The sequence below is a fragment of the Eptesicus fuscus genome, chromosome 13 (assembly GCF_027574615.1).
Source record: "Eptesicus fuscus isolate TK198812 chromosome 13, DD_ASM_mEF_20220401, whole genome shotgun sequence".
In the NCBI taxonomy this organism is placed as follows: domain Eukaryota; kingdom Metazoa; phylum Chordata; class Mammalia; order Chiroptera; family Vespertilionidae; genus Eptesicus; species Eptesicus fuscus.
The window spans coordinates 60,113,323-60,130,755 of NC_072485.1; the positions used below are offsets into that span (position 1 = coordinate 60,113,323).

The 17,433-nt window shown below is 39.9% G+C and overlaps 1 protein-coding gene across 2 annotated transcripts in view; it reads right to left on the minus strand.

The window, feature by feature from the left end:
• LGR4 (leucine rich repeat containing G protein-coupled receptor 4) overlaps window positions 1-17,433 on the minus strand; it is a 96,062-nt gene that overhangs the window by 13,415 nt on the left and 65,214 nt on the right. The window contains exons 3-10 of one of the 2 annotated variants that reach the window (XM_008148953.3): window positions 13,824-13,895; window positions 12,516-12,587; window positions 6,302-6,517; window positions 4,552-4,623; window positions 2,769-2,837; window positions 775-846; window positions 508-579; window positions 103-171 (exon numbers count right to left, since the gene is read on the minus strand). In XM_008148953.3, coding sequence (XP_008147175.1) covers window positions 103-171; window positions 508-579; window positions 775-846; window positions 2,769-2,837; window positions 4,552-4,623; window positions 6,302-6,517; window positions 12,516-12,587; window positions 13,824-13,895 — 714 coding nt within the window. The remainder of the gene's footprint in view (window positions 1-102; window positions 172-507; window positions 580-774; window positions 847-2,768; window positions 2,838-4,551; window positions 4,624-6,301; window positions 6,518-12,515; window positions 12,588-13,823; window positions 13,896-17,433) is intronic. The other variant, XM_054724696.1, reaches the window with a different exon arrangement.

Genomic DNA, 17,433 nt, shown 5'->3' on the forward strand with positions numbered 1-17,433 from the left:
GAATCAACATAAAGTCTTTGTCGTCACCAAAAAGCACCGGCACACAACTAGCAGGCCAGCATGCTCTCTTTATGCAACTCGTCTTCCAAGGGCCGTACTTACAGACTCTCCAGGTGGACAGTCCCGGTCAGATTGGGGAACTGCTGCACCATGCTGGCGCCACGAAGGACTCTAAGAAATCGGGAGAGAAGCAGTCGTTTTAAATAAAAAATTCGCATAGACAACATTTGCATTTTCTTTTTTAAACAGTTTAAGATGATAGCACTACAAGCCCTAAAAAATAAAACTGCTTTCATCTCTTGGATGTACCTGAAAGTGTGGAAATTTGGCCAAATGTCCACATACATTAAAACTATCAAAAATTTTCAGAATTATCCTTTGGACTTGTGGCCAAGGAAAAGACACTGAAAGAGTTTGTTTTCTGGAGCTATGGTAATAAAGTCTAGTTTTCCATTAAGGCAACTGTATAAGCATTCAGGTGTGTTTTATAATTTATATAGTACTTACAAGGAATGCAGATCAGATAAATTGTGAAATGCTGAGTTCCCCACGAAAGATAGAGGATTATCATACAAATGTCTGTAAAAACAGCAACAAAAAAAAAAAAAATCAAAGTTTTCATATGTTCACAAGCATTCCCAAACTAAATCTATGTTCATAAAATTCATATATCTGAAAGCCTGACTTTTCATTCTTAAGTCAGATGGTTTTTGCCATCATATAGAGATAGCTGTACATGATTATACATTAGAAGAAACTTTCAAAACTACTTACATAGTTCTTAAAAGTGGATTACCATCAAATGCTCCATCAGGGATAACAGAAATAGAATTACTATGAAATAACCTAAAAAGATAGAGGAGAAAATATTTTGAAATGCATATGCCTTTGTGAAATAAAGTTAAAACCCAAGTATCTACTCTTGTATTATATAGCATATAACTGATAACAACTACATGAAAACTTCAGAACTGTGGGAAAACTGAATTTTTAAGTCTATCTCATATTTTTCCTGATAGTTCTTTTTAAATCCCTACTTAGCCTACTATCCATCAGAGACTTCATCTACACTTAGCTGTACCTTCATCATCAAAGAACTTTAGACCACAGGAATCATAACATGTCTGACCCCCACATCTCTCACTATATCCTGCATTTAGTCTTCAAGCAATTCATCATACAGCTTTAGCTATTGGCTCATGATGTACAGTCTCTATTATGCCATATACATTCCTATCACTGCCCTTGACAAATCCAACTTCTAAAATGCTCCCCTTCCCTTTCATTTATTTAAATACAAGTTTCCTGATGCATGGATTAGTGCACATTGAAAGGAAATTAGTTAGGAGAAATATTTTAATATCGCTATTCGCCCTTTCTCTATAATAGAAATGTCAACCAAATTCATGATCAACAATGACAGATCAAAACACACCCCCGTGAGACTGGTGCCAGTGAGAGTTTTATATGTATCACGCATGCGCGAGTCAACTTAGCCTTTTATATATATAGAATAAACTTGCTTAATTAGAACTGCTTTCTGATTTAGCTAAACTTTTTCCAGCCCAGTGAAGCACCCCAACTTCTCTTTCAGGTAATTGTCTGCAACACAGTAGTAAATATCAACATGAAGCAGATTATTATTGTAGATCATGTAGGGAGAACAAAGGATAAAATATTTAACTGTAGCAGTGTTTGACTATATTCTGCACAGTGAAAAAACCTGAAGTCATTTTCAAGTTCCACCATTTCTTTCTTCTTTTCAGTTGGGTCAAGTTTCTAAGCTTTCTAAATCTCCAATTTTCGGCTAATGAAAAGAAAACAGGATTCTATCGAGTCTCCTATCTACCTACTCCAGGACTTCTTTGAGGATCAAATGAGATGAGGCCCGGGAAAACGCTTCACAGACATTTGGTTAAAGTGTAAAATGTTTCCACCTGGCTATAAAGCAAGACGGGTTCCTGGGCTGAAGAAACTGCGAAGAGGCTAGTTATGGTTAGGAAGAGGAAGTCGGGCATTGCTATGTGATGTCATTACCTGGTGTCCACAGCGACCCTTTATGGGCTAGCTGGCTTTGGGCTGCATTTTGCGCCATGGGGTCTTAGCAGCATTGGCTGCAATTTGGTGGGGTGTTGCTCTGGGGTGGTGGTGGGGCCTGTGTCCCACTTGGGGGAAGCCGAATGTTGGTTTGTTGGTGCCAGGTCCATGGTGCCATTTTTTTTAAATGGCCAGTGCACGTCGTGGCAGCTTCTGCATTAAGCATCTGCCTCCTGGTAGTCAGTGCGCATCATAGCTACCGGTTGGACAGATGGACACTTAGCCTTTTATATATATAGATTTCCATTCTTTCAAACCCAGTCCAATTTCTCCTCTTTAGTGATGCCTTTTCCAATGACCTCAAGTCTCAATGAAGTATTTTTCTAGAATGATTTCTTTATCCGATCCACGCAGCACTTATTACTACCTAGAAACTGCTGTCTGTCTTGTGTGGTAGCCTCCCCAATGACACTAAGACGACAAGCTCCTACAAGGCAGAGACCCTACATTACAGCTTTTCTTTCCCCAGAATCTAGCTCTGTCGGGTAATCTATATTCAGAACTATCCATGCCAGCTGACATATTCCAACCTGTATGATCATGCGTGTCTGTGTGTATGTGTTTTACGGTGTATGTAATGGAGCAAATGTGTCCTAAAAATCTCATTGTTGGAACATTACATGATGAGTTCTGAGGATATTAAGGCAAAAAGACAGCAAAGCAATACTCACAGTTCTTTTAGGCTAGGTAGGGCTTTAATAGCCTGGGGAAATTCCCCCAAGTTGTTATAATTCAAGTCCCTAGGGGGGAAAATACATAAGAATATTGAAGAGTGATCATAATTTAAAAGGCATTTTGGTACAAATGTATTTTTAAAAAATATCACTTCCTCTAGATCATAATCTTTCTTTACCAACCATATTGCCATTCAAACCCAGGTAGGAGTTTAATTGAATTTATACCTTTTCTTAGAGTACTGAATAGAAAAAAGAATCATAATTCTTCTAGGATGTTTTTAAGTCAATTTTAAAAGTTCAAATAATTCTCAGACTCACACATTACTGGTACATTCAACAAACAAATCATCTGAATGTCATTTCTCAGGAAAGTCACCATAAAAGAGAATTTATTAAATTATCCATTTCTAAGCGACAATAGCCTGCAACTGAGATTTCCATTTGGGGGTTAGAGTGGCTTCCAGAAATTCTGGCCTGAGGCAGCCGACCTCAGCCCTACCATCAGCAAGATGGCCCACGATAAGTAGGAAGAAGAAGAACCAGGATGAGTTCACATAACTATTGCCCTCTAGTAGGTTACAAATTGTTGAAAATGTCACATTCATTGGGAGAAAGAAATATCACAGGGATCTGTACTAAAAAGTGTTCATTCTGAGTATGTTTACATTTCAATTCTTTTCACCTAAGAGCATGGTGGCATATGATTAGCATGCAAATTTCAGAATGAGAGTAAAACAAAATCAAATGCCCAGCTTCTTAGAGATCTATTTTGTTTTCCTTTTCTACACAGAAAGAAAAGTAACAAATAAAAATTTAACCGGGAAGAAGAGATTCAATTTTAATATAACTGGAATAGTATGCATGGTGCAGTGTATATTCAGTCTCCTGTTACACTGGTATTTACAGAGAAAAGGAGAACTGAGTTTGGAACTATCAAAGAACTTCAACTTTCAAATAACCATTGATGCTCACCATCCTTTAGTTGTTCAGACAGGAAAGTGGGTTAACAGAGTCCTAAAGGTCTTCTCATTAACTGAGAGTTAACGAGAGAACTCAGTGAAACAAAATATTACAAAACCCTAAGCATTCCAATCAGAGGTTACTGACCCATCTAATTGGGCCGTACTCTGAATCAATTAGTGCACCACAATGGCAAATATTATCACTCTCCAAATAAAGGTAACTAATATGAAGTAAAATAACAAAAATCAAGATCCTACTCTCGATTACACACAGCTGCACAATGTCTTTTGCTCAGTATTGCAATATATCCTTGAAACCGCCAGAACTCCCAAAAACTTTCACTAGCAGAAACAACAACGAATGTACCCTAAGAAAACTGGGAAACTTTGTCACACTTAGCATATGAAATCTGAGATAATGTTCAATCCCAGTGTTAACCATTAACCAGCCAGGCAACTGTGTTCAAGGAAAAAACAAATAAACAAAACACTTCTCCCAGAATTAATTTGATAAGGCTCAAAATTCCATAATTATCTACCATACATTTTAACAAAACCAGTTTGACAGATTGAGCTGCTTTTAACATGTACTTTTGCAAGAAATATCAAGTTCAAACTTTTGTGCCATTTTAGACAATAAACTTAGATTAGAATTCATAACTGTGTTATTGGATGGCAAGAATTTAGCCAACTATTAACTTAATTATGAGTGAATGCAAGACCTTTAATATTTTCCTTTTTTTTTTTTTGCAATGAAATGCAAAATTGTACCTTTGACATCATAATGTGATCATCCAAAATATGATGAAACTTACAAGGTCTCCAGGTTTTCTAGTCCATCAAAACAGTGTCGACCCAGGCTTTTAATTTTATTGTTATGAAGGTGCCTATAGAAAAAAGCATCAAAATGACTTTACTATCACCCAATAGCAACTATTACAATGATTTATATGTCTAAATTTGTATGGCTTAAAGAAATGGTCCTAGACCAGCGGTCGCCAACTGGTGGTCCGCAGACCACTGGTGGTCCATGAGCTCCAAAAAGTTGGTGACCACTGCCCTGGATGGAGCCCAAGGACTCCAGGTTCAATTCCTGTCAAGGGCACAGGAGGCAATCAATCGATGTTTGTCTCTCACATGATGTTTCTCTCTCTGTGTCTCTCCTCCTCCCTTCCACTCTCTCTAAAAATCAGTAGAAAAAAAAATATCCTTGGGTGAGGAGTAATAAGAAAGAAAGAAATGGTATAGCTACAGACTGACACTGTTAGGGGGGAAGGGAGTTGTGGGGCTGGGTCAAAATGATGAAGGGATTAAGAAGAAAAAAAAAATGCCATAGACAATAGTATGGTGATTACCAGAGGGAAAGGGGGAGGAGAGGTAGAAGAAGGGTCAAGGGGGGATAAATAGTGATGGAAGGACTTTGGGTGGTGAACACAAAATACAACATATAAATGATTTATTATAGTAGTGTATACCTGAAGTTTATTAACCAAGATCACACCAATAAATGCAATTACTAATAAAAAAATTTTTAAAAATGATATAGCTAAACACTTCAACACTCGGCCAATGGAAAACAAATAGCACTAGGTAGTTATCTCAATATACACTCCAGATTAAGATTCATTGGACAGAATACCAATAAAAAGGAAAATATGAAAATATCTCTAGTGGGGAAAGGGTGCACATATTAAAGATCCCTTAATATGCACCCTTATCAAAACAAACGTTTTGATGAGCTTTTAATTATATGAAGTGAAACTTGGATGAGCTCTCCTTCGGGGAAGTGGGAGAAATGACTTGGAAGGAAGCAAGTGAGCTTACATCAAGAATCAGTACCAGGTTTTACAAGAAATGCCATTTTATTATATCCAAGTTTTCAAAGATTAGAAACACACAAAAATCATATACTGTTTGAATAGACAAGTCGGTAAAAATATAAAATATCGCCCTAGCTGGTTCAGTGTTTAGAGTAGTGGCCCTCGCACTAAAGGATTGTGAGTTTGATTCTGGTCAAGGGCATGTACCCTGGTTGCAGGCTCGATCCCCGGCCCAGGTCAGGTGTGTGCAGGAGGCAACCAATGGATGTGTCTTTCTCACATTGATGTTTCTCTCTCTGTCTCTCCCCATCCCTTCCACTCAAAAAATCAAATCAAATCAATGGGGAAAAATGTCCTCTGGTGAGAATAATAAACAAACAAACAAAGAAATCAATGAAACTCTTGTATGTGCACCTCAAAACAATCCTGCTTGTTTTAACATTGAATACACTGCTGAAACACAAGTAAAAGCTGTACAAGTGTTAGTTGATGACCCAATTTCTTCTCGTGATTACAAATGGTCACATGTTTTAGAGAAATTCAGTAGTTATTACCAGACATGAATTTTTAAAATTATCCTATTCTGTATTTTTAAAAGCCATCACTTTAATTTTGTATAAAAGGCAGCTCCCCCAAACCCTCACTCTTCAGGAGCCTAATCAGTAAGATACTTTCATACTAAGAAACCTGTTTTGTGCTCCCAAATTAACATAACTATATGGTATTAAATGGGGTGGATACTTACAGGACCACCAGGCTGGACAGGTTGGTAAACGCAAAGTCGGGGATGCTGGAGATTTTGTTGAGAGCCAAGGTGAGCGCCTGCAGGGTGGGCAGATTGCTGAGGGGGTGCACGGGCACCTCCGTCAGACTGTTGTCATCCAGCCACAGGTGTCGGAGCTGAGCGAGCCCCTCGAAGCTGTTCTCGGGGACTGAGGTGATGTGGTTGGCATCCAGACGCCTGGCAGAAATAAACCACCACGTTCAGTAATGAGTCCTACCGGAAGGAGGCAATCCAAGCCACACAGCTCTGAGTTTTCAAACAAAACGGCGTTATAGAGCGACCGGGCTGTGACATCTGATTTCTTTCATCCCACTAGAAGTCCTCATCAAGCCTCACGACTTTTCCAAGATCAGTGTATGGAAGTCAGTTCTCTCCCTTCCTTCATAACAAAGAAATGTGAATCCTTTAAGGCTAGAAGACCAGAAAGATTTTTTTTTAAACCCTCACAAGGCTTACGTCAGAATTTTATGTCTCAAAATATATAAAAAATACAGAAAAACGACAAGAAACTAAGATAAGCTTTACTTACAATTTCACATCATAACTAATATTTGATATTAAATTTTTTGTTGTTGTTAATCCTCACCCAAGGGGAGATATGTATATATTGGGGAGAGGGAAAGACAGAGAGCAACGTTAATGTGAGAGAAACACATCAATTGGTTGCCTCCTGCACAAGCCTTGACCAGGGCCTGGGCCAGGGAGGAGCCTGCAACAAAGGTACATGCCGTACCCTTGACCAGAATCATACCCGGGACCCTGGGTCCACAGGCCCATGCTCTATCCACTGAACCAAACTGGCTAGGGCTAATATTAAATTTAATTGTTATTTTGACTTGGTATCAAGGTGGTGGGGGGGAATAGGAAAATATTTCCAAAAAAATTTTTTACAGGAACAAATCATTTTAATAGATTCTTAATCTTTATTATCACCAGACAAGTTAAAAATATGGGTGCCATGCACTATTTAAGAAAAGGACCAGTTGTTCATAGAAAAAGTTAAACAGCTACTCTGATCAATGTTACTGTGACTTTAAAGCGTCTTTAATTTTTCCATTATTTTTTTTAAATTAAGGACACCTTACTAATAGGATTTACTCATACTTAAAATTAAGTCCCCATCTGAAAATCTGGAAAACTAAGTCCTAAGTGCTACTGTGGGCACAACCAGGTGTAACTGTTGGAATAATGGCTTTTCAACACAAAGACGACCTGCTATTAATATGATAAGGGACAGTATGTGCCCAGCAAATCACAACTTTCTTCACAAACCCCTTGTTGATGTATCGCCACTACTTAAAGTCATACCTGACAGGCATGGACCTCCTGGTGAAAATTAGGGAACAACCGCAACAAAAAACTGGTGAAAAGTCAAAATGACAGCAAATTTTGAAAGAAATCAAGTGTGACAGCTCTCTAGTTCAGGAAACTGACTTTTAGAGTGGCTTTTGTGCTTCCTTGTTTCCTATGCTGCTCCAGCTTCAGATCCCGAAGTAACTGTCCCCTTCCCCTCCAGGCGAGAACTGAGGGCTACTCCCAACTAACCCCCCAGGCCAGGGGCAGCTAGACTGGCCGGGGTTAAAGGGGGTTAAAGACCCCGGGTCCTGGTGAGGATCAGATGGAAGCTTTCTTTTTGATAACGTCAAGGTAACAGAAGGGACACTGACAATGGGAGAGCTCGGGAAACTGAGCAGCTGCCTTAAGAATCCACTTAGACTCAAACATTTTTAGGCTTGTTCATTCCTTGGGCTTTCTAGAACCTACCCCTGAGAAGAGACAGGCATCCTTTAATGCAACAGACTGGCAAAGTCCTGGCTAAGGAGCTGCTTAGGAGATTTGCTTTCATGATACAGGAGTGTGTTCAATCTCTCTCCCTCTCTCTCTCTCTTTCACACACAGACACACACAAACACACACACACACACATCACAACCTTAAGGAACTTCCACTTGGGAGGAGAGAGAGACGCTGAACATATAATCATACAGTTAACCATGTAATGTAACTGAATAGTGCAATTAAATTCTACTTGTAGCGAATTTAATTATCTGCAGTCCATTCAGCACATTTCCATGGAGCATCTCGTTAGGCACCGGAGATCCAATGGTGAAGCCTGTCCTCAGGAGGCTGACATTCAGGGGGCGGTGATCACAGTGTGATAAATTTAAGAGATGATCTCGGAGTGCTCAAGAAGTGCTGTGAAGTAAATAAACATGCCACTGACATAAAGGTTAACAGAGGTTCAGAAGGAAGGGTTCAGAGAAAGAGCAAGAGGGTGTAGTGTTAGAGGCAAAGGAGACACGAAGGGCAGATCCAGTAGCAGAAAGGAGTTGGGTGTGGTCCCAGCATCTTCCAGGTCAGAGCGATAAGCACGTGAGAGGAAGGGAGTGAGGGGCCATAGAGACACAGACGGGGATGGGACCAGATTATGTGGAACCATGTGGGCCAGCTAAGGGGTATGGATTGTATTTTAAGTACAGATTGAAGTTCCTCCCTAGTTTCTCAGTGTTAGAGCAGTTTAAAAAGGTAAAATTGCTTATGTTATCATATTGATAGCATGTATTCATATTCAACAAAATAATGTTTCCCCTACATACACAGAGAAATCGTCATTTAAATGTTCCGTTGAGATGCGGTAAATACCGTAATAAGGAATGTCGTCAGTACCTTTTTAACCTAAGCCCAGTATTATGTACACCATACATGCTCCTGCAGAATTCTGTGCCATATGCCACCAAAGAAATGGGATATCCTTTACTTAAAGCAAGATAACCAGGTGAGTTTTGAGCTAAAAGAGTTTCGTTACTATATTCTAGGCAAAATAATAATACAACATTAAATACACAGACACAATTTCCTCTGGGCTAACAATTCCCCAAAATTGTAAAAGTCACACATACATTGAGAGCAAAGGGAAGAACCCAGGAAAATGAAATCCAGAAGTTAAGTGAGAAAAAGGATTTGTGGTGACACAAATGGTTAATCCTTATACCTCAATTCACAAGTGGGTGTGGGAGGCACACCCATAAATACAAAGAACTGCACTTACACTGAGATTAATGTTTCACAGATAATTCATCTTAGAGCTGTGGCTTGGTACCAATGACCTACATTATTAATATTTACCCCTATTAATGGGCAAAGAAAATGCTATAATTGATCCATTCAGTAGATGCAATAAATGGCATCAGATATCCCCCAGAGTGGGAGAGGATGTGGATTGGCTAAGGTATTCTACCATTTAAACTCCATACAATTATTATTGTATTTAAGTGTACTTTAGTTGTTAAAAGGCTAACAATGTGTTAACTGAATTCCCTTACTATTCATCTTTAAAATATGTGTCTATTCTCTATTTGCAAAAACATCTTTACATCTTACCCAGGCTCACACACTGTTTTTATGTTGCCTTAAATGAAATTACGATACCAAATAATTCTGTATGTGATGAATGTCTGCGATGTCAGCAAACACCTAGTCTATATATAGTTTGTTACCAGGTCCTAGTTCAAAATAGTTCAGAAATTCTGCTATTGTGGAAAACCTAAAAAACGTAGCCCTTGAAACTCCTTTCATATCTAATGTAAGTGTGTTCTAACATTAAGAAAAAAATCTAGTGGGGCAAATTCTGAGATGTCTTCTTAATCTGCTCAGGCAATGCTCTGGGCTTTGTGGAAGGCTGTTCACGCTCCCTGTTTATTAATAGCAACAATTCGCTTTCAGATGTGAAGGTCATCATCACATACTTGCATCAAACCACTTCTGTTCAATTTCCACCCCTAATGAACTTTGCTCCTTGTAAAGCACTACTTCAAAACCACAAGGAAAGCCTTCGTGTAATTCTGGTCTGAAGATCAGATTTTCAAACGGACTCAAGTGCTGATAAGACTGTTTTACACCAGAATTTCAATTGTAGCTGACTTGACCACTACACCCACTATGCTAACAAACCCAAGAACGTTTCCTTCTCAAATACAACAGGCCTGACCCATAGCTCCGTGTGTTTCTGACACATGTAAAAACATTCTGATGCCTTTTTAAAAACGTTTTGTTTGGACTCCTCTCCTCACTCCCACCCTTCATCCCAATTTTGGACATTAAGTGGTTGATACCCCATATACTCCTTTTTTTTATGACATTAGATACTCTTTATCTAAGACATTAGATGCATTGTAAAGTTTAACTGGTATAGCATAAAATATGCTTTATTAATGCATATTTTTATTTTCACATTCACTTTCCATTAACTACTAAGATAATCTAAAATCAAAAGTTAATCTACAATTTACAATTTCCAGGGATGTGTTTTGGGTGCAGTTAAATGGTTTTATATTAGCAAGTGGATGGGATAAGCCGCTGGATTACTTTCACCTAAATCTTCTACAATTCACATGCATTTCCTACAAAAGCTTCCATTTATAGTTATTTTAAAGGGCAATCAATTTAAAAAACCTTTAAGGAACAGATTAGTGTATACATGTAGTGTGGTGTGACTAAAACCTAATTTTATAACTCATAACACATAAATGTGATAACTATTACAATTTTTTATTCGGAGTAAATCTCAAAACCTCCATGTACATGAGATTACCTGGGAAAATTTTTTGAAATATAGCTTCCTGGATCCTTAAAAGAGAAAATATCACTACTTCTTGGATATGGCCTAGAGATCTGTATTTTAGGGACATTTCCCCCTAATGATACTGTTACAGATGGTCAAAGAGCCAGACTTTGAGAAACTGCCCTAGTCCCATTGTATTTATTTGGACGTGAACTAAAACTGTAACTTTGTATTCATGATCCTAGTAGAATAACAAACTAAGTTCCTTGTTTTGAAGACTACTTTTTCATTACTTTCAAAGATGTTCCCTTCACCTAGTTATGCAAATTGGGTAAACTAGTAATGAAAGGAACAAAAACCTAATAAAATATATCATCAATGTTTAAATTAAGAGATTCCACAGTGTTTAGTGAGCACTTACTACCTGTCAGATATTGTCCTAAGTCCTTTTCATGCATTCAAGTACACGGTAAATAATGAGCAAACTACTGTATGGAGAATTGTAAATAACTTGGCCAACATCACACAGCCAGTAAATAGCAAAGTGGGGATTCAAAACCAAACAGAGTTCTAATAAATCCAAACTTGCCTGGATTTCTTTTTGAAAGCGATGCAAACATTCTGACATAAATATGCAAAGGGCTTTTCTTAATCTTGGCAAGAGTCACGTTACGATAAACACATGCTTCAGTTGAGTGCTTCTCACCTCTTTCCTTTAAAGTGCCCCAAAGACAGGAACTTGGTTTTCTACCTCAGGGATAAAGAGATCTGTGGTGTAGCCTTGACACTACTCCACAGCAGGCATTCTAGTCATTACCAAATATCTGGTATTTCAATATAAAAACAGTCATTTCTTCAAAACCTTCTGTGGATTTGCAGGGTCCCTGTGATACCACGCTGCTCACCTGATCCACCCACTAGAGGCAGAATGGGAGTCTGCACACTCAAACCACGGCAGCAATGATCCCCATTCTCCAGGTTCATGTACATACACACATGCATGTACACGAGAAAGGATGCAAAAAAAGAACAAGGGACGTGCTATATGAAAAACCTTTGGAAATTAGTAGCTGAGCACAGTAGAAACCAAGAGCTGAAATCTTGAACACTCCACATGAAACCAACCTTTCCTCAAAAAGACAAACAGCCTTGGGAAGAAGGCAGCACAGGCCATTAAGTTGCCACTCCCAGTGTGTGTTCAATGTCCACAGATAAGGAACTCGAATCAGTTTGTCCCGACTGTCATTACCACCTGAAGCTGAGACCTCTCTGTGGCTGTTCCTTGACCTTCATGGCCCAAGACCCTGGAACTGCTGTACACACACGACTCTGGTTCCATGGGGGTGATGCCCACCGGCCACAGACCAGCTCGTGGAATGACACCCAGCAGTGTCTACTTGGAGCTTCCTCCCACCCCTGAGAAAAGAGAGGAGGCAGACTGAACCACCTCCTTCTCCCTCGCCAAAGGACATTTCCATAACGGCAATTGGCCACCCCCGTTTTTATCCCAGAGAAGAGAAATCTTCCTCTCTCCCTGGAATTCCAGGTCTTTACACATGTTGCAGCCAGATGATCATATGATTCAAAAATGCAGAAAACCAAAAAGGTACTTACAAAGACTGCAAAGCACTCAGTCCTCGAATGGCTTCACTGGGCACTGTTTTCAACTGATTGTTTTGGAGGGTTCTGGAAGGAAATTTTTGGTTAGTGAATAAGCAACTGGGACCATTTTTTCTTAGAAGAATTCAGAGTCATTTCTTTCAAAAAAAATTTTTTTATTGCCAACGACAGGAAAGGGAAGAGATCAAGGTGGAAAGCACCCAAGACAAGAGAATTGCAAAAAAAAAGGCAAGAAACATCTGTTGTAAAGCCAGAAATGAAACCCAAGTCATCTTTGGACATGCACGTGCCTGGTAATCTACATTTCCAGGGGCTGCTTCCCTCTCAGGAATTAAGGCACCTCATTAACCTTCATCAATCACCCCAGCTAAAATTCACTGGGAGGAATAACAGCACCCACTGGAATCCCTACGCCTTTTCAAACTGGAATAAAGCAGAGCGCAGAATCGCAGACATGAGGTAAAGCCACTTGTGCCAAGAAGATAGGAGACCCTGAGTCTTTGGGGGCAGCAGCTGTGTGCTCAGGGAATGCAGGCCAGGGCAGAACCTGAGCTTTCATCATCTGAGAGCAAGGGCCTGGAGCTTGAAGGCAAAGATCAGAACCCAAAATGAAGTCCTTCTAGTTTTTGCCTAAAGCCATTCCTAGTCACATTAATCAAATAACTGCCTGATGTAAGTCATAACCACAGAATGGGATGGTAAAGGGCCCCTCTTGCTCACTGGACCAGAGAGGTCTGGTGACTTGCCCACGGTCACCCAGCAAGTAGTGGTAGGAGTGAGTGGGCTGGCAGTCAGTCCCCCTGTTCCTTAACCTGCCACACTCCAAACTCCTGGCCTCTGCTGGGAATTGATGTCCTGATCCCTCACAGGCTACAGAAGTCACAAGCACCTCGGTTCCCTTTAGCTCTGAAATGACTGTAATATTTGGAACTCGTATAAGTCCTTTTCCCATGAGGGTCAGCTAATTCAACGTTGTTATAGCTGTAAAATATGTGGAAACAAAACCCAATCAGTAAAGCTTAAATATGATTTTGATTCAGTGCATTAGCCACATAAAAAGTCTAATATTCGACTCTCATGCACTAGAGGTCAGAAGACCTCTTATTCAGATTTTAACTTTTGTTATCTAGACCTAGGTTTGCCTAAATCAACCTCTAGCCTCCCACACCAACCCACTGGCCACTCCTTAAACCTTTTAATCCTGAGCTAAAAGAAACTGTGCTTAACCTCGCTCCAAGCATGTTGACTATGCAGAAAGAAAATACACAGCCAGCTGTGAAACTCTAAAACTGCATTACTTACAGAACTTTGAGCTCTTTCAACCCAGACAAGGCCTTTGGGTGGATAAAAGAAAGGTCGTTGCCAGCCAATCGTCTAGAAAAAGAAAAGTAGCAAGAGGGGGGGAAAATTGTAATTCAGTCTCTTAAAATTCAGAACTCACAATAACCTAATCTGTGATTAAAGCTCTACGTTAAACATTTCTCAAGCCTATCTGACATTAAACATGGACTTAAACCTTTGCTAAAGCGATCCCAAGATTCTTCCAATGAGATAAATGTCTCTGGATTTTTTTTTTTTTAAATTTTTTTTTAACTCTCAATACAATAATTTAAGCAGGCACATTTTTATTCTGGTGAGGTCAAGCAAGCCAAAACACATTAAACCAAATTAAGTTTGCTATTCATGGTCACTCTCCGCAGCTTGCTTGCGGTGTTTGGTGTTTTCCAAGTGCCTTGTAAACGCAGACTACTGGCCCGTAGGCAGGAGTGTTTATTCGGATCTGAGCAAACCAGTCTGTCAAGGAGGAATGCCTTCAGGAGGCAAGTCGGCCTGTTATCTCCATAACCCAGGGCAGCACAGTCCATGCAAAAGAGAGGCAAACAGTAAAATTCACCGTAAGCATAACTTTCCATAAAAAGGCTGATACAGTTTTTGAAAAAAGCAAGCGTTGTTCTAGAGAATTCTGAAGTGACAAATTTAAGTGGGAGTAAGCGTGGGATAAAAACAGAATTTACAAAACGGGTCATTTTGTAAAAAAAAAAACCTCAGCACACCATTTATACGGAGTTGCTTCCCCATTTCCCCCGGCACACAGAAATGGGAGGGAAAGTTGTAGAGAGGACTTTAAGGAGAAGAGCAGGAAATGGGACTGCAACTCATATAAGTAACTTATAAACAGGTGAACTTGAAGGAGCGTTCCAAGTTTTGGCTTGAATGATAGTTGCATGCCCTGAGGATTAAACACAGCACTCTCCCAGTTTCCTGGTTCTGTCAGAGGCATTCTCCCAGGCCACGAGATTTTGTGTCTATAATTAAAAAAAAAAAAAAAAAAAGCTCTCTCCCCCTTAGGGTCACATAATCACCAAGACATATTAATTCCTTCTTTAAAGGTTCTCTTTCCATCTTTCTTTTCTCTTTCCCTGCACCCCTAAGCCTTATTCATCGATTCATTCATTCACTAAAAAAAGTTTCACTCATTAACAAATTTAAATGCTTACTAAGTGCCTGGCACACAACACCCTCTTCTTAGACATCAGGTGTGTCCCCTGCTTCGAATCTGTTCCTCTTACATACTTTGATTTCAGGAAGCCTCATACATCTGAAGTCACTGAGACCTGAAAACTCTACTTTTTATTTTATTTTTTTTAATATATTTTATTGATTTTTTTACAGAGAGGAAGGGAGAGGGATAGAGAGTTAGAAACATTGATGAGAGAGAAACATTGATCAGCTGCCTCCTGCACAATCCTCACTGGGTACGTGCCCGCAACCAAGGCACACGCCCTTGACCGGAATCAAACCCAGGACCCTGGAGTCCACAGGCCAATGCTCTATCCACTGAGCCAAACCGGGTAGGGCAAATCTCTACTTTTTAGATGCATTTACTTTTTCTTGAAGCTTTTGTCCCAGCTAAAATGCAAACAGTCTTGGAAAGGCTAACACTTGATCTTTACCTGGTATTAACATAGAAACATGTACTGAAGATGTGTGTGAGTTGGAAGGGAATGTGGGTGGAGGAGTGAAAAGGTAAAACAATCACAGGACAAGAGCAAGTGTGTCATTTATCCAACAGCCAGGATAACAATGCTGGGTTTTCAGGCAACATCACAACTGTATGACAGGGTTACACACAAGGCGGCCAAGTCATGGAAACAACCCACGTGTCCTTCCATAGAAGACCGGATAAAGAAGATGTGGTACATATGTACAATGGAATACTACTCAGCCACATGGACAGATGAAGTAATCCCATTTGTGACAACATGGATGGATCTTGAGAATATCATGCGAAGAGAAATATGTCAGTCAGAGAAAGCTAAGAACCATATGATTTCACTCATATGTAGGATATAAAAATGAGACTCAGACACAAACAACAGTATGGTGGTTACCAGAAGATGTGGGAAGTAAAGGGTAAAGAGGGCCAAATATATGGTGATGGAAGATGATTGGACTTTGGGTGGTAGACACAATTCAATATACAGATCATGTATCATAGAAATGTACACTTGAAACCTATATAATCTTGTTAACCAATGTCTCCAATAAATTTAATTTTTAAATTTAATTTTAAAAAGACAGGATTTAACAGTTTGAACACATGCCCCTAAATTAAATTTTTCGTAAATAGCCTTCTCACTATGTCCTTGGTTTTTCACAAGGCACCCCAGCACCTAAGCTCTACACTGCCTGCCTTTTGAGGCTCCCACAACCCAGGCTCATGACCTTTTACCTCTTAGAGGTCACCCTATGTAAAATGAGAGATTGCAGATGGCGACCTCTTCAGTGCTTCCATTTTAAAATGTTTCTCCTCAGCAAATCCTCTTGATTCTAGACCAGCTATTTTCACCACTGTGTCTTTAAATGCTTCACCTCAACCTTATCTTCACCCCCTAAATAGCTAACTTCAGTGTTACTTCCCATGAAAACTTCTGTTCTAATGACCATGCCTGACGTATGAATTCTTAGAACTCAACTGAACCTGGTCACAGGCTACCTTCTATGGTTATTCCTTGCAGAGTAAGCTTGTAGGCCAAATACAAACACTTCCAAGAACAGGCACGGGAAAATGCCAACTCAATATTCAAAAACTGCTTTCTCGGAATTTCTTCTTCGAAAATGCTTGCCATTCCAATACCATAGCATCCCACAGTCTACACCTCCTGCAGGCTTGATGCACACCCTCTCAAGGGGCTTTCTCCCCCCACCCTCCTCACCCCTCCCCCAGGCTCACTAATTAAGTTCAATTGATAATGCAGTGTTTAATAAGGACCATAAGAGGCAGTAGCCTTCTCCCCCGCCAGCAATGCAAGTAGTCCCGTGTCTATGAGGGCTCCTCCAAGTTCTTTGAAAGACCAGCCTTTGCTGTCAAGTCTGCCAAAAAGCAAACACTATAAACAGACTGAGGCTGATACAAGATTCTTATCCTTTTGTCTCTGATATTAGCTTTCCATGTCCCCATATCTATGGACTTTCCTTGAGGAATTCAGTCTATTGGACTGGAGCTCATGGAAAGGAGTATTTTATAATTTAACAAAGTGGCAAAATGCAGAGAACCTGATTCCCTTTACTTGTCAACGGAAGAGAGTGTTGAAGCGCAGGAGCCAAAACATTTGCCTCCTTTCCCCAAATATCTGCCCCTTTATGAGCCATAAGAAAACTAAAGGAAGCTAACTTCAAAAGCACCCTCTCTTTCTCCACTATTTATCATCAATGGAAATGACCAAACGAGCTCTCTGCCTGTGGCTTATCCCAAAATGCAAACCCAGTATCTGGAGAAACCAACACTACCCGGATGTGGTGGACGGTGCTAATGCTGAGATGGGGCACACCACCTCACAGTCCCTCCGATTACTCCTTTCTTCTGGAATGCCTCTGCCCACATTTGACTGAGCGGCTGTTAATGAATAAT